The sequence below is a fragment of the Lytechinus pictus genome, chromosome 14 (assembly GCF_037042905.1).
Source record: "Lytechinus pictus isolate F3 Inbred chromosome 14, Lp3.0, whole genome shotgun sequence".
Lineage (NCBI taxonomy): Eukaryota > Metazoa > Echinodermata > Echinoidea > Temnopleuroida > Toxopneustidae > Lytechinus > Lytechinus pictus.
The window spans coordinates 28,088,783-28,111,867 of NC_087258.1; the positions used below are offsets into that span (position 1 = coordinate 28,088,783).

General features: G+C 36.2%; 1 protein-coding gene across 1 annotated transcript; it reads left to right on the plus strand.

Annotated features, from left to right (window-relative positions):
- The first annotated feature begins 8,399 nt into the window (after nt 1–8,399).
- On the plus strand, nt 8,400–21,735 carry LOC129276379 (PR domain zinc finger protein 2-like). Its single transcript, XM_054912758.2, has 5 exons — nt 8,400–8,535; nt 8,838–8,941; nt 9,460–9,615; nt 10,383–10,551; nt 13,041–21,735. Exons 1-5 carry the CDS (start codon nt 8,454–8,456, stop codon nt 17,651–17,653), a joined length of 5,124 nt encoding a protein of 1,707 aa, XP_054768733.2. The 5' UTR covers nt 8,400–8,453; the 3' UTR covers nt 17,654–21,735.
- The last annotated feature ends 1,350 nt before the right edge of the window (nt 21,736–23,085 follow it).

The following is a 23,085-nucleotide window of genomic DNA, read 5'->3' on the forward strand; positions in this document are numbered from 1 at the left end:
TCATAGATCAGAATTTAAACTTAAAATACATGTATCTAAAAACATGACCCACCCTTTTTAAGGGTTGAAATATGTTTTGTATTTCAGGTAATTTTATCTTGTTTGCTTTTAGTACCATTTTGGAGGAGTTTTCACCCTGCAGTTCAATCTATTTTGGTTTGATTTAGTTTTATTACTGTAATTTACAAGTCCTGCTCAGAGTACATGTACTGTATTTCGAGCATTTGGAGCATTTCAGGGGTGAAATTGCCCCAAGCCCCCAAGTTGTACGTACATGTACATTAAAATGTATGAGCCAATGTTGAGTCTGCAATGCATACATGTAGGCTTAAAAACATGTACATACAAATTTCAAACTGAAATTATCAATTTGAAATATTTTTTTCATTTATTTATTTATTCAACATATTTATATAGGATAAAAAAGAAGAATTGATTCAGCAATCAGGGAATCCTGGTTTCGCATCGCAATTTGCTCCACATTTTTGATAGACTGCTATGCATAAAGTCTTTTGTATAGCATATTTTCACATACACCTGTAGGACTGTACATTACTTAGTTGAGAGCTTTTCTCTTATGACCAAAATTGCAATTCAAATTTGTAAAAACTTGAAGAATTATCAAATAATTGAAAAAATGATATTTTTTGATAATCATGTACAACAAAATTGAAGCAGCTTTTTCTTTTGGGGTTATTACAAATATTTTGCCTTTACCAAAAAAGGAGCAATATCATGTTAATAGCTGGCCAATTTTTGACCCCCCAGAAAAAAAATATATAGAGAGAGAGAGAGAGAAAGAGGGGGGGGGGGGGAGGGAGAGAAAAGTAAAGCAAAGAAAGGAAGTAAAAAAAAAGCATATTAAAAAAAGACATTTATTTTTTGTTCTATGATATTCCCCTCCTTGAATTATGTTTGTTGTCTTTTACTTACCAGCAGGAAATTATCTCATGTAGAAACTGTCTCTCTGTCATGTTCTATCTATTATGGACTCTTTCAAAACATTTTACAATGTATATTTTATACTCAATACAAGGTGTCATCATATTTGACCATCGAAAGCAGAATGTTACAGTATATTAAAACAACCTAATTAAGATCAGTGGCCCGTAACACAAAACTTGGCAATGATCGTAGAGCATTTTTCTATGAATGATTCCATTGACTACAATGTACAATCAATCATAAATATCATGCATATGATTGATTGCTAACCGTTGTGTTACAGGACCCTGAGCTTTCAAATTGTGAAATTGACTACCTATCAACCAGTTTAGAATATATTTTTTTAATTTTGTGGGACATTTCCTCCTGGTTTCAAGTGGAGGGGACCTTCCCTCTTATTACATGTAAGTATAGTTTTGTGGTAATTAATTAAACCCACAAGTTTCACAATTGCGGCAATTTTAGAGAGTTATTACAATGGCAATAAGATTCAATTACAAATAGGATGGAAACCAAACTTGTTTATTTTATTGGTCATGTGGCAATAGATAAATGTGAATGAAACCAAAATCACCAATGAAGCTCTTGAACCTAAAGTACTGTCGGTACACAGTCAATTTGGCACAGACAGTGTTATGATTTGTCATGTGATAATGTCAATTGAATGTGTTTGTCTTGCAAGTGACAACAGAGAGTATCATTTATCACTTGTGGGGAAAGGCAGGGAGGAGGGAGGAAGGGCGGTAGGTGACAGATAATCATCAGGATAGTCTGCTGTCGCTTCTCCTCCTCCTTCTCCTTCTCACTCCTCCTCCTCTTTTTCTTCTTTTTCACAATCTTCCTTACTTTTTATTTTTTTCCTCCTTTTTTAATGACATGGTGAATTATTTTCAGATTACTGTTTGATTCTTTGATCATTCTTTTGGCAATAGATCACATTTATGAATTGGGCAATAAAAACATTTTGATTCATATTGGTAACCTGTAAAATAGAAAGAAAAATAAAAGAATTATGAATGAAAGGCAATATAACCACCACCTTGTAAAGAATGCAAAGGGCAAACACATTTTATTTGATTGCTCATATGAGTAATTTAAAAAAGTCCTGTGCTCATCTTAATATCTAATATATGATCAAAATGAAAATAAAAAACAATTACTTTAGTACACTTTAAAAGTGCAAATACATGTATAATCATATGAAGCATGGAATTGTCAGTGAGATGTATATAGGGTGACATTGCCTGTGTCATAGTTCTCTTTCTGAGTCATATTGAATATAACCCTTCTTCCGAGGGGGGGCACTTCCATTGATGACCATGCGCGACCATACGAAAAGCACCCTAAACAAGTATTGGAAACAAAACTATACTCTTGGCAAGTATTCCCTGAATTGAACCCCTAAACAAGTACAGCGATTTTTAATTGTTACGTCATGGATGTCGGTCGTCGGTTTTACCTTTACCTTCATCATTGGGTTTAGTCCGGCCACACCTCGTGCAAATCAGACTCTAAACATGGGTACCATAGTGTTGACTGTCCGGGCAAAAAGTACATCCTTTATAAAACTTTTTTTTTTTATACCCTCACAAATTTGACCCTAAACACGTAGCTTTCCTAACAAAATTGATACCCTTTTTTCATTATTTTAGTGTTTTTGGCACCCTTATTATGCTACGTACGTAACGTGCCCTATCTTGAAAAAGACATCCTTTTTACATATTTTGTTGGTTGCGCATGGTATCCACTTATCCAATGTACACTGTAAGTGCCCCCCCCCCCCCGGGCCCTTCTTGCAAAAGTTGCTAGTGTAAATATATATTATTTGATTTTCAATAAATTATGATTACGAACAAAAATCCCTGACCAATTGTATTGTGTGGAAATATTCATTGTTAAAAGCTGAACTACATTTGGTTTGTTGGTTATAAAATAAGGGCCAAGTCATTATGTAGGCATCCATACATCCAATGAAAGTGCAATGAAGAACCACGAGTCTTGATAATGTATCCTACATGATGCAACAAAGGGCATGATGCTCTTTCCTTGGTAGGAGTGTTCTTGTTGTTTGAGCGCATTTAGTCAGTCGGGGTGTGCTGATACACTTCTTATGACCCATAATGAAACCAATCCAGGATATCTGTTCAAGGCAATATTTGAGGTATATAGAGTATGATGATTGTTTGTAGGTCAGCCAGGAGAAGAAGAAGAAGAAGAAGAGGAAGCACCACAAATTAAAAACTTTAAATATCATAACATCTTATGGCTTATAGTTATTGTTTTGTGGATCATTTGAAATTCTTCTTTCTTTGATATGAAAACATGTAAACATAATGGAAATAACAGTATTTTCCAAAATTGATCAATGATCTCTACTTTAATGCAAGATTGACTTTATTGAATGACTGCTAGATGAGATACTTACCTCTTTGCCAACTCTTTGCAAAATATGACTGTAGTTCAAATAATCTTGATGGGGAACAGTATACTTTTCCACCTTTGACTTTTATTTTAAGATTTATATAGTTCAGTTTCTTGAACTTGAATAATGAATAGTAATCAACTTTTCAAGTTATGAACAAAGTATCATCTAGTTTTTCAATTTATATTGAAATTAGCAGTATTGGAAGGGAAAATAAAAAAAAGTGCAGTTCCTTTCTTTTTCTACTAAAAGGGAGCTGTATAATACAGTAGACAGTGCGTATCAAAAAAAAGTTTACACTTAGAAAAAATCCTGTGGAATTATACATTTGTAATATTCTGAAGATTTTTCTACATTTTAACATTGGTACATATCCATTTAAGCAAATGACGATATAACTGTCAAAAACTATTTCCGCTTGAGTGAGCACCACTTACTTTTGAAAAGTTAGTGAAAAATGATTTGCGCAGAACCTTGAAATAGTTATGCGAATAAAAGTAGACCTTAATCATGAAGAACACGTGGAATTTAGCTAGTCAAATTGATTTGAAGATATCTTTTACCTTTTTTAACTTGTTTCCTTGCCCAAAACACTTCGAAGAATGCATTGCACCCCACCCCTCTCCCCCACACACCGAGGCCATCGTGACGATAATTGCTTTACACTGAGCTGTGATTTACATGAAATGGCTCAGGCTTGATTTTTATTTTGTTAGTCATTGTCTAGCTTGGGAAAAGTGTGGAGAAACAAGTATTACGTGAAAAATGAAATGTAAACCCACTTTAAATGATAAAAACTAAGTGAAAAAATGCTGGATATGTCTGATATAAACTTTTGTTCAGATTCAGTTATGTCCTCAGATCCAGCTGGCACAAAAAGGGTAAAGGTTGTGCTTACTAAGTGTTAAAATTTCAATTTGGGTGGCAAAATTGTTACAAAGTGCTTGAATGTATCCATTTTATTTCAATTGACTAAAATTGCAAGGGAAATGTATGAGAAATGTTTCGCAGGGCAAGTTTGATTTTGCCCTTCCCCCTTGACACAGCGTGAAAACGAGCATTTCTTCGCAAACAGATTTCTGCGAGCTTTACAAAAATGGGCAGTGCTCACTCAAGTGTAACATTCTGTCATAACTTTTACTTTCATTGGATAGATGAGACCCAAACCCAAGAATATATGTGAAAAAATTACCCATATGTTGTATTTTTTTAATTCCCAGGGCTTTTTCAAAGTGTAAACTTTTTTTTGATATGCACTGTAGTGTACATATTGTTGAATTTACCTAAAGATGTGTTTGACTAGCAGAATTTTAAATTGATTTTGGTTTATTTGTTACTTTTAACATTTATTTTGTCCTACAGTTTGTATTTCTATGTGTTTTTATTTTAATGCAGAGCCCCCGTATAAAACAGTAGGCCCTATCTCAATTACTGATAAGGCTAGCTTAAGCTACCCTGCTGAAATAAAAGAAAATGAAATCCTGCTGTGTCTGTCAGGAAAGCTCAGTTTTACTATTCAAATGGAAATGGAGTTATAAGGAAACCAATATTAATGGTGATGACAAAATGTAGAAGAAAGTTTATAATTAACATCACTTGTCGGTGGACTTTCTCTTTCATTTCTGAATGCTTTGTATTTGAGGGGAAACTCACAGGCAAACCAAGAGGGGTAGGCATTTCCTGCTCAGTTTAATCATTTTATTTCTTGTGAAAACGGCAAGCCCATCCCAATGCATCCCACCTTGTGCATTCTTTTTGAACTATTAAAGAAAAGAATATATACACTCCCCTCCAAAAGTTTGGGAACACCTGCATTCAGTGTGTGCTTTTATATACTTGGTAGACTTTATTGATATTGAGGCTCATAGCATAGTTGAATTTTTGTTTTAAAGTGAAGATTATACAGCAGTGTAAATTTTGTTATTGATTCAAACAAATTTATACTCTCTTAAATGTCTGGCTACCAGTCAAGATGGCATTCTTTCAAAATGCTAACTTCTTTTATTACATGCAGTTATTGCTTTTATTCAGAGCTTTTACACTAAAACATGTGCAACTTCATTCATTTTTCCTTTTCCTAGTCAGAAGTCAGACACAAAAATAAAATCAAACAATACTCAGTGTTTCACTGATATGGAAAATTCGATGGAAAACTCGATGGGATTGAGATCTGGGGACTAGGGTGGCCAATCCATGATTTCCAGGACTTGCTTCTCTTCCTTTTTCTTCAAGTAGTCTTTGCATAGTCTTGACATGTGTTTTGGGTCATTGTCCTGCTGGAAAACGAATCCTTCTCTGATCAGGCGTTTCCCTGAAGGGATGGCCTTCCGCTGTAGGATTGAATGATAGCCGTGCTGGTTGAGGATACCCTCTACTCTGTGCAAGCTGCCTACCTTTCCTGCACCAAAGCAACCCCAAACCATGACATTACCACCACCATGTTTCACAGTTGGCTTGATGCACTGGGGTATCATCTTTTCTCCCTTTCGCCATCTCACATAGGTACGTTGCTTGCTGCCAAACACCTCGAACTTTGATTCGTCAGACCAAAGAACCTTCTGCCACTGCTCCAAAGACCAGTCTTTATGCTTCCTAGCCCAAGCAAGCCTTTTCTTCCGGTTCTTTTCTTTGAGGAGTGGTTTCCTTGAAGCCACACAGCCCATCAGCCCTGCTCCACAGAGACGTCTTCTAACAGTTGAAGAACATACAGGCATCTCACGGGTGTTGTTGAGGCCAGCTGTAATTTGTGGGCAATTCAGACAACGGTTGCGCAGACTGCTCACCCGAATGTATTTATCTTCAGCAGGAGATGTTGTTTTTGGCCTACCACTTCGTCTCCTGTTCCCATTAGACCCAGTGGCTTCTTTGCGTTTCAGGCTGTAGTGAACCGCATGGATACTGATCTTGAGTTTCCTGGCTATTTCTTGCATGGAGTAGCCTTCTTTCCTCAAAACTACAATTGACTGACGTGTTTCCAAAGAAAGCTGTCTTGTCATAGCCATTTTAATTTTGTGACTGACTTCTGACTAAGAAAACCGAATAGGCAAAATGAGTGAAGGTGCACTGGAATAAGTGTAAAAAAACTCTGAATAACTTTTGAATTCATGAATTTCAAATTGCACTGATGTCTACTCCACTTCCATGTATTTTCTTTAAACAAGGATTAGGCATTTGTCAAGTTCAGATGTTTTTCAGGATAAAGATGCAGATTTCCATAAATTAACTGTCTTATGAACAATACTGAGCAACAAATTCTGAGGACATCTGCTGTAACATTCACAAAATATTGGGAAGAATTTCAGAAAAGAACCCCAAACAGAACAATGTTAAAAGAAGTAGGCATTTTTTAGAGAATGCCATCTTGACTGGTAGCCTGCCCTCTTTGGCAGCTGCACGTCCCTTAAGAGCTTTGAATTTGTTTGAATCAATGATAAAATGTACACTTGTGTATAGCCTTCACTTTAAAACAAAAATACAGCTGTACTATGAGGCTTAACTTCAGTAAAGTCTACCAAAGTTCGAAAAACACACACTGAAGGCAGGTGTTCCCAAACTTTTGGAGGGGAGTGTACAGTACATGTATATCTGCACAGTTTGCTATTTACAAACAATATTTTTAAATCTCATGCTTAGTCAAAATCGTCTCCATTCAGGTAATTTCTAGCACAAATGTTACTGCATTTAAAACAAAACTCAAAAGTTCACTTGTAATTATGTATGCCAATTAATCACACAATTCATTTCCACATTCTTTTCCTGACCCCCCCCCTCCTCTCCCCTGTAGGTTTACCGTCTTATTTTCTTATGTATTGTTTGTGTTTATTATTGTTACCTTTTCACTTTTATGTACGCTTATATACATATATATGTATTGGGTGTCCCACTCATCAAGCTTTTGCTTTTAGGGTCACCCTAATCATTTAAACTATACTGTTACATTCATGTATGATTTGTATATTTTTTGGTTTGTATATTGATTTTTTAAATGATTGAATAAAATGAATTGAATTGAATTGAATTGATATCAGATGTGACTATCATTGTTGCTGGCTTAGCAATTTGATTAGCTCATTGCTGTAATACTTCCCAGGGAGTGGAGATGGTGTAAGTAAGCCATAATCCCATACATGTAACCAGGGGCAGTATTCTCAACATTGTCTTTTCTCAGAGATATGACAGAATCGGTATTCTGGTGGATGTCATAAATTTTGTCTCTTCTCTTTAGTGCGCACCAAAAATATGTGGTTCTTAACATGCACATAATCCCATGGATGTAAATGTACAAGTAAAAGATATGACAGGGTCTGGCAGTCGTAAATTTTGTCATATCATTTGGTACCCAACATCCCAATATGCTGCCGACTAAATGTCATGCATACAATTATATTATTTAGATTAGATTGTTAGTTTCACTCATCATCCATGATTATTTTCAAAAATGTTTTTTCATGCTACAATGAATAGGACCTACATATTAATTCCTTGTTTTTTCTCTGTTTTCCCTTTTTTCTACCTCTCTTCTAAAAATTCTTTACAGCTCCCTGTCCTTCTTCGTAATCAAGTGCATCAATATACAGTCGCGCGATGCCAGTTACTGTATTGAGGATACGCCCCACGTGCCCCCGGGCCTTCCTATTAGCTAGAAGGGCTCCTAATGGTGATTTTGATTGGTTTGCCTCTGAAAAGATGTCAGGAACTTAGAGAGATATGACAGGGAAAAGTCAATGTTCAGAATACTGATTTGTGACAATCATAGCGGTGTCACATCTCAGGGAGAAATGACAAAAGTTATGAGAGTGTTCCAGAATTCCACCACATGGTACTATCTTTGGAATGCTGCACCATAAAAGATACTGGCAATTGTAAAATCAAGCATATTACTGTTACCGGTAGTATGTAGATTGCAAACCATGTTAAAAAATAGGCCTACAGTCAATCATAAATGTATGTTACACCCTTCTGATATGATAAATATCCATATACACAGAATATGTTATATTATAACACATAGGTATTCTTTGTTTTTTTCTTTTAGAGCTTTAATGATGGTGTGTTGAATCAAGACCAAAGCTAGTAATCTGCCACCATGTTAGAGGTTATAGGAGCAGGTATCAAAGCCCCTTCTGGGCTAGAGTTCAGGCAGTCTAAGATGGAACCAACTCTAATGGGTAACTAACTCAGTCTTTCTACTTTTTTTAACACAATAGAGTTACAGTCAACATTAATTCTGCAAGAATTTTTTTGTTTGATAACTTTTATCAGAAATATAATGTTGAAGTCAAATTTTTATGCAAATTCTTAAAGCTAAACAAGGATGAATAGGAACCTGGCTATTGACTTTTCAATCTGTTATCAGCTTAAGAAAATCTATATGATTTGTATATTACACTCCTTGAAATCATTTATTGAATGTACTGCGTCTGTATGCCATGTACATGCAATCATGTATTTTTCTTGATTGTTTTAACAGGAGTATGGGCAAAGAAATCTGTTCGGAAGGGGCGAACCTTTGGGCCTTTCATTGGTGAGAAGAGAGATTGCAGTGATGTCTTAGACGATACATACTCCTGGGAGGTGAGTCTATCAACACCATTTAAGAGTGCAAATTTATGGTGTAAATGAAAGCTGAAGACAAAAGAAATTTATTAGTGAAGGTTTAGTGAAAATCTGTAAAACAACAACAGAGTTTGGTTTTATTTTGTAATAAAAACACCCAAGTCAATCATATTTCAATTGCAATGGTAAATGGTCACATGGAATACACTCTGGGTCTTGATAAAGATTTCATTTATTCTTCAGGGAGTAGTTTGCTGTGGTTCAGGACAATGTAGGTCAAGGGACCATCTTGTTTTAATTGGTGGGGGCGGGGCGGTTGTTAATTCCCCTCAACATGCAAGTGGAGGGTTTTATGATTGTTTTTCTTTTAAGTCTTGGGCATCATTTGAGGCAGAATTTACAATGTTTGTACATGCAGTTCTAAAGTCCTTTAACATTTCATGGAAAACAAATTCTTCAAAATGTTTATTGTGACTTCCTTCTTCGTCAATTCATTCCAACTGTTTTCCATTTTACCTGTTGTCATTCTCCATTAGATCCGAGGGCCTAAAGGAGTACGGCTTTACAGCATTGATGCATCGGAACCTTCTAAAGCAAACTGGATGAGGTATGTGAAGAGTGCCAGAAGTTTTGAGGAACAGAACATGATTGCTACACAGTACAAGAGAAGTATCTACTACAGGACACTAAGGGTATGTAGCTTGATCCAAATGTGACGAGGGCTTTTGGCCAATGATATCATAGAGGGGTGGTGGATGGAAAATGGTTAAAAATAAAATGAAGTCAGGCATTAAAATAGGATTTTTGGAGGGGCAAGGTAACTAAGATGAGGGGCACTTTTTAAAACAGGCTAGGCAGGAGTGGGCACCAAGAAAAAACAGAGAAGCACCAAGGTTAAATAGGCATGTAATGAAGCACTTTAAGTCATATTTATGAGATAAAGAGATATGTCACTTTATGTGAAAACCAATAATAATTTGCTTTAAAAGTAGATCCTGAGCTTTAGTATGATACATACTTGATTTGATTAAGAATTTCAGTGTGAACTTAAAAGGAAAGGAAAAGACGTTTGAAATTTGGGTTGACTAGCTTCAGCATTGCAGTGAATGGGGAATTTTCCTGGGCTCTTGAGTATTTCGGGGGCAGAATTTCCCCTATACCCATGTCATTCCCCCCTGGTTCACTCAAGCATGGCATATCACTGTCAGAGCTGGTTTAAACTTAAAGTTTGGAAATAACAGTGTCAATATGATAATATTTGTATTTTGTTTATTTCATTTATATTAACTTTTTAAAATTTTGATTTTTGGAGGCCAATTACTGTTTTGGCTTTTTTTAGAAAACCTTTCATTGCAACTATTTGTTGGTTTTGACAAGGAGGGTAATGAATAGATGAATTATGTTTATAGGACTTTTACAATTCTTAGAGTGTTCACTTATTCCAATATTTTGTGTACAGCCTATAACTGCTGGAGAAGAACTGATGTGTTGGTATAAGAACCTGTCGCCCACGGCGCATCCATTAGAGACGACTGAGTCATTAGAGATGGAGGAGAGTGATGGCGCCCTCAACACATCGGGAGAAAGCATCACAAGTGCCAAGTCTGATGGCAATGAATGTAAATCAGGTAAGGATCCTACCTCATTTAGATGTTAATTTACCATTAGATAGCTTATCAGAAATAATGTCCACTGGCCCGAGTTCACATCGGTGGTTTTTAATCTTTAGTTAGAAACAATGGTCTAGGTAGAGTTCATGCATTAATTACTCATGATTCACCAGTATATTGAGAAAGCACAGTAATAACTCCATGATTTTATCAGAGTGAAAATAATGACTTGTCATATTAGTTATGCAGGTAGCTAAGGGTTGCAAACAAGCAGAACAAAATGGCTACACCCTTACATATCATAACATTACAGGCAAATAAATTCAAGCAAGAAATTTGAGAAGTCCTGCTTTGTAATATTATTTGTTTAGTTCTACTTAGATGAGTTATTCTTTAATATAATCTGAAACTTTTGATATATATGTACATGTATATAAGGAAATTTTGATAGGTCTTAAAGTGGTTCATTACCACTAGTGCTGTAGCCTATCCGCCAAACCGAACGGAAGCTCGCCAAACTTGGCACTTCCGGACCGAACACAAATGCTTTGTTCGGTGGTCCTGTATAAAAAAAATACCATGCACACTTTTTATGTGCTATTGATCAGGAATTGATTTCAGTTGGGATCCCATATACATGTATTTAAATATGAAATAAATGTAATTAACATTTTTATTGATTTTTAATAGTGATTATGCACAATAAGAATTCCACACAAAATATTTTTAATTACAATACGAAAGCATTGGCCTCGTCTTTGAATTAATTCTTATCAATTTTAAAATGTTTATTAACATGAATTAATTTTTTTTCTTAATAAAATGGGAGGACATTTGAAGCTAAACTCGTTTTAAAAGTGGGTGAATACGTCTATGGTAGTAATCGATCGTAGTTATAATCGGTACTTGTAATTTTTTTTTATTTGATAAAAGAAAATAGTCGATTTCTATTTCACCTTCTGAAATGTCCAAATAAATAAGAAATGAGAGTAGAAATAGAATTCTATATAACAGAAAATATCAAAAGTCAAAGCAAAGCAATGCCATGATGGAGGTCGGGCCGGGGGGGGGGGGGGGGGGCGGGGGCACTTTCATTGACGACTTGATACCATGTGTGACCAAAGAAACACATAAAAAGGATCTCTTTTTCAAGATAGGGCAAGTTACATACGTAACGTAATAAGGGTGTCAAAACGCTAAAATAATGAAAAAAGGATATATATTTTGCTAGGAAAGCTACATATTTCCATTCCATTTCCATAGATCTTTAAGGACCAAGAATGGACTGATAATTTATCTTCTTAGAGTAATTAATTGACCATATTAAACCACTTTTAAGAAAATATGGACTTTGGAAATCATTTCATATTCTTTGGAAAATTAATTTGACCAGTTTAATAGCAGTTGAGTAGAGGTGTCTATCTCATGGTTCAACATTCCTGATCAACACTCTCTGATCGGGGTAGCTGTGTTTGTTATGACATTGTAATCAATCACAATCATATCTACATTAAATAGTCCTGAAAAAATATTCTGTTCATTGAAATTCTGTTTCTATCGTCATTCTCTCATTTTCTTTTTTTTTTTCCTTTGGTAATTTTATTAAATTTGAAATGAAAATGGAGAGGAGTTTTACTACTATTTTTAACATAATGAATAAAAGAAATTTATGCAACAATTTTCATAACCATTCTTTAAAAAAAAATTTGTTTCAAGTATGTGACAGACATTGGTTACGACTAATATTACATGGTTTAGGGCTAGCAACCTTTAAAAAAAATGTTTTTGAAATTTATTTAGTCATACACTGCCGAACCCCGAACCGAACCAAAGTTGGGGGGAAAAAATTCCCGAACTCTATTGAACCGAACTCGAACATGCGGCCTGACTTGCAGCACTAATTACCACAGTTGTTGATGACTCTGGATTTCTCATTAATGCATTTCTTCATTTCACTGGTCCAAAAGTCTTCATTGAGAAATCACTGGACAGTTAATTAAAAAAAAAATTTGGTATGAATCGGCCCTAGCAAATTCAATAACTTTCCCATCCTGTAAAACCTGATGATGCAATTGACTTCCAGAAAAGGAGATGATGAGAGATTAAGATAAAACGTGGTTCCTTGCATGACTAATCAGAGTCAAATGTGAACTTTGACCATGATATGGGTAATTTACTATCTTAAACATAAGGACCATCTTAAGACAAAGGGAAGTAATTGATTATGAAGCTCATTTTCATGATTGATTGCATTGCTTATTATGTGAAATCTGTTTTGAAATCGACAGAATGATCAATTTATAAGTGCTGTGTTACAGTTCCCTTATAAGTGGTAATTAAGAGGATGTATGTTTTCATCTTTGTTGGGAAATGAATAGGGGCATGCACTCCCCCCCCCATGAATATTTATATTGACAGCAGACAGAAAACATATACATGTACATTGATTGATAAGATTTATGTTTTTATTTTGTAGTTACTCATTAATGTTATATTTTTTTATTTAGATGGTGACAGCTACGATATGCAGATGCCAATCTTGGAGAAAATGGAGACATCAGATATTGTCCCATCCCAGCTGGACACCAACATGTCTACAGAGTCAGAGAACAGAGCCAAGGTACCAAGTCACCTCGATGTTATGGGTCATGACGAGATGGATGACAAGGTTGCAGAACCACCTCTCATCTCTCCCATCTATCCATCCAACAGCCAACACTCGGCCAACTTCTCCTCCATAACAGCTGGGGTAGACATAGGTGGTGTTGGAGATAGCAACATTCAGATTCAGGAACCTGATATATCATCCAGTGATGCCACCTCCCACTATATGGCAAGTTCTGAAGATACTTTGGAAGGACATGTGGACTCCACCTCAATCACTGATTTAAAAGACGATGTGAAAGGCGTTGGTGCTAAAAAGAAGAGCAAAGCGGATTTGAAACGTCAGCTTAAAGGTCAGGGTGGTGCTCCAAAGAAGAAAACTAGGGTTGGCCAAAAGATAGTGGGAGCACCCAAGTCTCAGGGGTCTGTGCCAATGATGGAAAAGGATAACAAGATACCAGTAGATGAAGATGGGAATAGTGTCGCAGTGATTGGACCTGATTGTGTCATTACATTGCCTGATGGAAGTGAACTATTCGAATGCCAGTTTTGTCCAAAGAGATGTCGTTTTCCCAACGGCCTCAAATTACATCTTAAGCTGAAGCACCATGTTATGAAAATCACAGTGGAAGGTGTTAATACAACAAAATGGGGAAAAGGATTAGGACCTGATGATATCAAAAACAGAAAGAAGGCAAAAGTAAAGAAAGAGGAAGATAAAGTGAAAAAAGACAAACTAATTCAGGAAACTGTTAATATTGTAAAGACTCCTCCAGAGGAAATAAAAAAGCCTCCAGTCTCTTTGCCTGCTAAGAAAAATCCAAAGAACACTAAAAAGGGACAGTTCAACTGTCACCTATGTAACAGGACATTTATGTATGCAACATGGAGGGAGAAACACTTGCTGAGACACAAGGTTGAAGGGAGTAAGGAAATGTTCCTCTGCCCTGAATGTCCAAGGAGGTTTGTTACAGATGGAGACCTGACAAAGCATAAGCTTACCCACAGATCAGTGCCTCAGGATCTAACTACAGAAAGTGAATCAGATGTTCCTGTTCAAGGGCCAGGCCAAAAAAATGCTGTGGAACTCCAGATAAAGAGTCCAGGTGATAAAATAGATAATGGTGTTGCCTCAGAAACATCTGAGGCTCCAGTAGTGAAGAGTCCAGTTCAAGATGTTAATTCATCTGTGATGACGTCCTCTGAAAGTGCTGATGGGACTGACAAAGGAACATCTGATGATCAGGATGTAGCAAGGAGACGAACCATTACCAACAGGAAAGGTGCTCTGAAGAAGGTTGCATCATGCAAAATATGTGGAATTGAATTTGTGTCCTCGTCAAATCTCCATCGGCATCTCAGGAAGAGGCATGGACTGAATCTTGTGAAGAAACAAGGACCAAAGTCATCCGGGGAGAGTGATGTTGTCAAGACAGAAGGTAGCCCTGCTGAGGAGAAAGAATCAACAGTCAGTATGAAAGCAGATGTGATGAATAAGCCTCTTTCTCAAGAAAGCTTGTTAAATGTTCCCATAGTGAATCCAACACAAACAAAGGGGCACATGAAGACAATGGCCAATATGACTAGGATGATCAGAAGGAAGCATGCTACTGCAGTTCTTCAGAGCATGATGAAAGAGAAGAAGTTTGGTGGAGAGGACACAGTAGGTGACCAAAGCAAAATACGAGCCAAGCTGCATGCTGCATTGAAACATGGAAAGAATGCAAAACGGAAGCAAGGTTTTAAGAGGATTGAGCAAGTTGCTTCCCTCACTGGTCTTACTGGTGAGCCATGCCACACTGAAATACCAAACCAAATATGTCCTTGGCAGAGCAACGTAAAACCGCATCCCTTCATCCCTAAGAAACCACCTACCCCACAGAGTGATCTGTTAAGTCCAGGACCTTCGTCCAGCAATATTGAAGTCTTGGACCTAAGAGTGAAGAAGCCTAGGACAGAAACCTCTCAGAAGCAGAATACAACTCTATATATCTCGGCAGATTCATCACAACCTTTGGATCTATCATGCCATTCTCGTCCAGTGGTGCAAGTCCCCAAGTACCAGGTTACTCGAAAACAAACTCCTACATCTCCTGTTGCATCTGCCTCTCCTGCATTCACTAGTCATCAAGAGGTAAAGACAATAACAAGATTTAATATAACCCCTCGCATGAAGTCAACAGGTTGGAGATCTTCTACTTTGACCACTTCTTTGGAATCTGCAGATCTTGAGAGGCCAACCAAGTTTTCAGTCCTGGATGCAGCCATCACGTGTAATGTTTGTGAGCTTCCTTTTGATTCAATGAAGCTCCTAACCCAACATGTGGTAGCCCATGCGGAGGACTATCCTTACAAGTGTGAGTTTTGTGTGAAGCTCTTTGAGACAACAGATAGTTTGGCATCTCACAGGTATGACTTACACAGAGTTGGCAAGATGTACTGTTGCTCTGAGTGTCAGCAAGAGTTTGCCTACCTTTCAAATCTCAAGCAGCACCAAGTAGATATTCATTCAGATCACATGTGTTCGTATACCGAGCGGGGGCCTGAGGAGATCAGACCACAAAATTTCACTGACCCCACAAAAGCCATACAGACACCACCGATCCTACCAGAGCCTAGAGAAAGGATATCCCTCATTGCTCATGAAATGAGCAAAGTGAGTCCTTCCAAGTTTGGTCGTTTCACCTCGACCCATATAGCAGACACTAAAAACACTCCTCGAAAGAAATCTATGAAAAAAAAAGATGTTCCGTGCAATCCTCAAAGACATCATCCATTCGCCCATGCACGAGAGATCGGTTACCTTAGTACCTTACCAGATGGCAGTGTTACAAGTGGAAAAACTGTAAGCCACTTCGAAATGGCTACAAATAATCGCTGCACCAAATGCGCCAAAGTATTTTCCAGTACTGCTGATCTGCATGTACACATCATGGAGTGTGCTGCTGCTAACGTGCCAGGGAAGCAAAAAACCCCAGTCAAGACTCCTGTAAAGACTCCTGTGAAGACTCCTGCAAAGGTTGCTGACAAAAAGAAGCTGACCCAGGAAGAGAATAAGCAAAAGAATGCCAAGGTCAGGAGGATCAGGATCCAAGCTGCTAAGAGGAGCAGAAGCAGAGCCATTCAAAAAACCAGTGAGAGTGAAGAGAGCGATGCAGCCCAGAAGCGGAAGAGAGCTCGTCCTGGACTCAAGATGTACAACCCTCTTAATCATACAAGGAGAAGGGCCAGTGCAAATATTGTGGATGTCCATGCTTGCCTTGGCTGTGGGAAACAGTTCCACTTTATCAATGGTCTCGAGAGGCATATGAAGCTATGTCCAAATAAGGATAAGCTCTTTAATAAGAACACAAATCCATACTATGCTCCTCGTAATATGAACCATCAATGTGCCTACTGTGCTCGCCAGTTTGTCTACCTCAGAAGCCTCAAGAAACATATCTCAAGCTGTCCTTCCAGGCCACCAGACGCTCCCACCTCTGTACCATCCCTGATTGTTTCCTTGGCTGCAGCGGCATCATCAGGAGTTCCCGTCACGGTTTCTACTGCATTCTCCCCAGCTACCACCGTTACTCCTTCGACTTCTGCCTCCACACCTATCCCTGCTACTAATCCTAGTTGTGCAATAACAGCCAAGACTGAAATCCCCAAAAAGGGTGCTTCACTAGAAGTTACCTCAGATAACCTTAAGAATAATGTTTCTCTCGAAGCGACTACTAAAACAAATGATAATTTAGTCAAGGATGAGGTGCAAGGTGTTGTCTCAACTGTAGGTGGGGAATCTTCCATTTCAGGACCTCCAAGAAAAGCAAGGAGAAAGAGGAGGAGGTTGGACCCATACAGCAAGAAGAAGAAACGATCCAGCTCACCAAGGTCAAGGCAAAAAATTGAGATTGAGGCAGAGGACGAGGATGAGGATGTGGAAGGAGATGAATATGAAGATGGCGGTGACGAAGGAGAAGAGAAAGAGATGCTACAGATAGACGCAGAAAGCAGTCTAGATAAAGGAACTTGTGTAAAGGTAGAAGAAAAGGTGCAACAAAAAATAGAAAATGGTAGAGAAAAGGCAAATGGGGACTTAAAACAAATTGAGGAAAATGATGCTGATTGGAAGAAAAGAACTAATGAAGACCAACAGAAAATGAAAGAAAATATTAAAATTTGTGAGACAAAGGAATACATCATGGAAAACAAAGAAAAGATAAGTTCATTGCAGCATACTGATAAAGTCTTAGTGGACGAGAAGAAAGATACAGACAACTGTACAGAGCTTAAAGAACCTGAAAAAGCCAAAGACAAACAATTGGACAAGGAAGTCAGTTGTGGTGCTTCTGATGTCACAATGAAGGAACGGATGAGCTGTAAGAATGATGCAGAAATGAATTGTACAAGTGAAGGTCTATCAGGAAATGGACAAGAAAATAAAGACTATGAGCTTCTGAAAGAAAGTGAGGTAGCAAAGTGTAGCAGAAAAGAAAACGAAGAACAACTTGAAACAGATAACAAATCCAGATGAAACAGGCCTATCTTGGAGATGGATGCAGGTATTACAAGGAGAAATAAGACCTTAACCTTTTGAAGGTCACACTTATCAGGGAACAGCTGTAGGATAGTGTTATATATAGTACTACACAGAAATTGTTTGCAGTACAAACTACACATGCTTGTGAAATAAACTTGAAATAGTGAAGGCAAGTGTAAAAAAAAAGTCTTTTATATTTTCCATTGACCCTATTTAACTGTATTTTTTTGTCATAAAAATTGATGCAGAGTAGTTGTTCGGGCAGTGCATTGTCTGGGGTGTCCAAACTATTGAAAGAAATTATCAAAAAGAAATTTAAGCCTTTAAATATCCCAACATTTTCACAAAGAGCATATTGATGGTTGGCATTTACAGGCCAAGGCATGTATACCGTGACAGCTTGTCTGCAGTTTCAAAAATTTATGTTCATATCTAAAATGTAGCATGTATGGCTTGCCCTTCACTCGTTACATCATGTAACGAGTGAAGTCAAGCCATAAGTGCTACATTTTAGATATGAACATGGTAATGTTTTTCTTGGGAATAGCAAGAATAGATGGATTGCAATGTTTTTTTTTATTTTCACTGAATTTAAGCCTGTATTACCTTGTTTGATGCTGCATCATCCATACTTCCTTGGAGGAAAATATTGGTAAATGTTTGGTTAAAATCTGTTCAAGATTTGATTTTTGTCTCGCCTGCATAGCAGAGCGAGACTATAGGCGCTGCTTTTCCGACAGCAGCGTCGTCGTCAATATCAAATCTTATCCCAAGGTTAAGCTTTTGAAATGACATCATAACTTTTAAAAATTCAGGTCACATGATCAAGGTCAAAGATTATTTAGGGTCAATGACCTTTGGCCATTTTGGAGGTATTTGTTGAATTACCATCATAACTTTGAAAGTTTATGGATATAGTTAATGAAATGTGGACATACAGGGGTAATCCAATATCAATGGTTTTTTGGGGGGAATAATTATTTTATAGCCATTTTCAAAGTCAGCACTGCTGCTTTATTGAATCATGTAATCCAGGCAAGACTGCCTAAGGCACTCCACTTGGTTTTTACAGCACAGATGAGTAGCTCCTCTTCATGTTGTGTGATATAACTATAAAATATGCCTATTGCTCGAAAAATTGAAAGTTATTGTATTTGTAATGGTGGATACTATCATTAGACACATGATTTTATAATCCCTCCTATAAGCAAAATATCTTTATTTATCATGTTCCATTGAAAAAAATGAATTTATATTACATTATATATGGGTACCTGCTCGCATATGACGTCACAAATTAAAAACCTTAACCAATAATTTTCTCTAATGTTTCTGCTTTTATTTAAACTAGTACTAGTATATTATCAGGAGGACTTTCTCTTTAATCACAGGTAATGTTAAAAGAGTGAAAATTGAAAAAAAAAAGTGTTCACGATTCTAACTGGGAAAGAGTATGTTAATGTCTAGCAATCTGAAAAAAGTTTGTCTCTGTTTTACAACTTCTCACCTTATATTTCAGGGCTGTAAAAATGTCCTATAAATTCAGCAAGAAACACTGAAATGACCACAATATCATCTCAGTTATCATGTTATTAATCAAGATCGAGATTTGGGGTCTAAATCTTTATACGTGATCGCATGATTGATGAATTGATTATGAAATGATTGCATTTAAAATCATTCATATTGTTATTATTCCATGTCCTTGTGTATTCAATATAGTAATTAATGGAGTTAGATCCTGGGGGGGGGGGCCACTTCCATTGACTAGTGGATACCATGCGCGACAATTGGGTCTCGAAAAGCACCCTAAACACGTATTTTCCATATTCTGAAAATGCACCCCTTAACAAGTATTGGCGTGTGAAACCCTACCCTTAACAAGTATTGGAAACAAAACGATACTCTTGGCAAGTATTCCCTGAATTGAACCTCTAAACAAGTACAGCGATATTTTAATTACTATGTCACGGACGTCGGTCGTCGGTTTTACCTTTACTACATCATTGGGTTTAGTACGGCCACACCTCGCGCAAATCGTACTCTAAACACTTAGTGTTGACTGTTGGGGCAAAAAGTACATCCTTTATAAAACATTTTAATCTTGATTTTTTTATACCCTCGCCAATTTGACCCTAAACACGTAGCTTTCCTAGCTAAATAGATACCCTTTTTTTCATTATTTTAGTGTTTTTGTCACCCTTAATACGTTACGTACGTAACGTGCCGTCTTGAAAAAGACATCCTTTTTACATGTTTTTTTTGGTCGCGCATGGTATCGACTCGTCAATGTAAGTGGCCCTCCAGGGATGCTATATCTTAGGAACAATCTGCTCAAAATCTACCTCATCCCTGATACATTGTAATGTCTACCCACACCAGCCTCAATCCATACTCCCTTATACATGCTGTTTTAACAATTTTGTGTCAATTATTCCTTAATGTCCTTAACTTTGATTTGGCACAACAATTTTGTGATTTATTAAAGCCAGGTTGCAAGATCCAGAAGTAAAATCAATATATGTGTTTTTATTTTTAAAATCCATTTAGCTTCCTAACTTCCTGTATTTGATAAAAAGAGTTAAATGGAAAGGTTTGGATGCTAAGAATGTTGAAATTAGCAAAATATTAAACTAAAAATCATAGTTGCCTCAAAGAAATTTCCTCCTTTGTGTATTGGTTAAAGAGATAGTACAATTTGTGTTAGTATTATAGCAGTGACAATAAAATGTTAGTTTTTTTTCAATCAAAGTTAATATAAATTAACTAAGACCTGTACTGAAAAGGTTAATCATTTCCCTGCTATAGGCAATCACTGTAACCTAGCGCTGGCTTGCTTATTAATACTTTTATTTATTAATTTTATTAGAACAAGAAATAGTTCCTATTGGATTGTGTCAGCCATAAACAAGCTCTAATTCTATGTAATACACACAGATTTTGTCTCATTGGTTAAAATTAGTTTACCTTCAAAATCTTGTTGTTATTCTTTACGTCTCATTGGCCAGACTAAAGTTGCAGTTAGTGATTTTAACTGACAACGTTGGTCTAGGCCACTAATATGCAAGGATATCAGTGATTCTGAGTTAGCTGTATTATAATTCGTGAAGTAGCAAGGTTTTGCATGAATTGTTTGTTATTTTGGTTAGTAAATCTGGGCTTTGTCTGACAAAGAGCTTTGATTGATCTGATCAATCAAAGCTATGAAATTTAGTCCATGTAATCCTTGTGTTTTATGCAATGTCCCTTTTGAAACAGAGCACTTTATTGTCAAGACACTGTAGCATCATATTTAAAAAAAAAATCTTTTGACATTCCCAAATTGTTGGGGTTTTTTTTTTTTTTTTTTTAGTTGATTGGATCAAGTGCAACTCTTTGTAAAACAGACCTTTGATCATATGTAGAACCCAAAACACCCATCAGTGGATCGACATACTCATGGCTAGTGACATTAAATCTGAAAAGTTTATCTCCTTTATTCCAATTATGTTTTTATTACCTGTATTAATTGTTGTAATATGGCAATTGGTCTATTCTTGTCAGCTAAAATGATCTGGACATTCAAGTGCACTGGGTAATTATTCAATCTACTTGTAATAACAAGTTATGAAACCTACAATGTAATTCATTTCTCATTTAGCTTTATTTTGGTATATAAACTGTATGTATAACCATATAAACAGCCAAAATGTCATTAATTCTATCGTTAATCTAGCATTGGCTGTTTAATGTTTACTTAATTGGCTCTTTTTTGGCTGGAATTGTTAATAGATCTCAAATGAATGAGATCCTGTTTTATTATCAATTATTATCAATTTATTGACATATGAAACCCGAGGTATATATATTTGTATATTTTCATTAGCTCATTGGAAGTGAAAGAAAGTATTTACGATCCATTGGAAGTAATTTCAATGAGGCCTATATGGAAAATTAATTTTGTGTAATGAGGAAACAAAGGTGTTTTAAATAGCTTGTTCATTTTTGGCAAGTTTATACTTTTTAAGTTGGATATTCTACATATTTTCACTGGAAGTTGAAGTTCTTCAAAAAAAAAGATGACCTGAGTTAATAGAGATTGTTTTAACATGTTATTATTTCTGATTTATGTAAATGTATAAGACAGTCTTAGTTTATAACATGCGTCAGGGGGGTGTTTCATGGAACAACTTATCTGTGATTTTCCCTCAATAATTTCTCTCTGAGCCAATCAGATGCAAGCATTTCAGTAGCTTATAACAAAATACTTGGTGAAAATTCACCTTTTGTTTCATGAAGTGCCCCACATTGTTTAATTTCCTGTGAAGAATAGACAAAATAAAGCAAACATGAGATTTAGTCAACATGTCTGAATTGAAAAACTGGTTTGAAACCACCACATGGTTTAAACAATTTTCATTAGTTGATACAGCCCTGAATAGTGATAACAACTAGGCACATAAAGGGTTACAATTGATTCCAAATATGAAAGAACAATTCTGATTTGTTACTGGACGGTATTCTTAACATCTTGATTGGCCCTTTCTATTCAGTACTTTATTGTAATCCTTTGTGTAAACCCTCTTTCATTCTGCTTCCACTTGAATTGCAGTTAGTGAATTCTTTTATTCAATACTTCCTTGAAACTTCCACCACAAGTCCATTACATGTACTCCTGTGTCTTTGTACAATACTCATTACTGTCGTGCTGCAATGTGATGAATGGCCTTATTATGCATTATAATGATGCCCTTATTATGCATTATAATGATGCCCTTATTATGCATTATAATGATGCCCTTATTATGCATTATAATGATGCCACAGTAACATTGATGATACGTACTCCACACAAAGCTCTTTTCAATGACATACCATTGGTCAATCAGTTTCATTGGTGTGACTGGTACACCTTTGTAAACTCATAAGTTGGTATTCCTACAGTATTGATCTAGTTATTTATTTATTTATTATTTATTTATTAATTCATGTTTTATTTATAACAAATGATAAAATAAGGTGGAGGGTAGTTCGGTTCAGTTATAAAACTGCTTTACAACGAAGCCCTCCCCCTTTACAAACATAAAATAGAACATAAACATGATAATATATATAAAAATACAAGTGAAAATCAATATAAAAAGTTATAATCTATAAAATAAACATAAAAAAGAAAACAAATAAACAAAAAAGAAAGAATACTAGAAGATACTTTGTTATAATAAATGTTTGGCCAATAGGTAACCTCGTTTAAAAGAATTTATAGAATTTGTGGATTGAACTGAAAATGGGAGTTTATTAAATAGGGAGATTGCTTTATAAGATACTAAATCAACTTGTACTCACTTGAACAAGGTGGTCCTTGTATACAAGATTTTCCAAAGGGGGGGGGGGCACATTTTCCCGAGGTAAAATTTGACAATAAAAAAAAAATTAAAGGTTTTCAA

Bases quoted from the DNA above. Each gene is read 5' to 3' on its own strand.
- LOC129276379 (XM_054912758.2), top strand. From the start codon at position 8,454: ATGTTAGAGGTTATAGGAGCAGGTATCAAAGCCCCTTCTGGGCTAGAG. The intron at 8,536-8,837 runs GTAACTAACTCA...TTGTTTTAACAG, and splicing joins GATGGAACCAACTCTAATGG to GAGTATGGGCAAAGAAATCT. The intron at 9,616-10,382 runs GTATGTAGCTTG...TTTTGTGTACAG, and splicing joins TCTACTACAGGACACTAAGG to CCTATAACTGCTGGAGAAGA.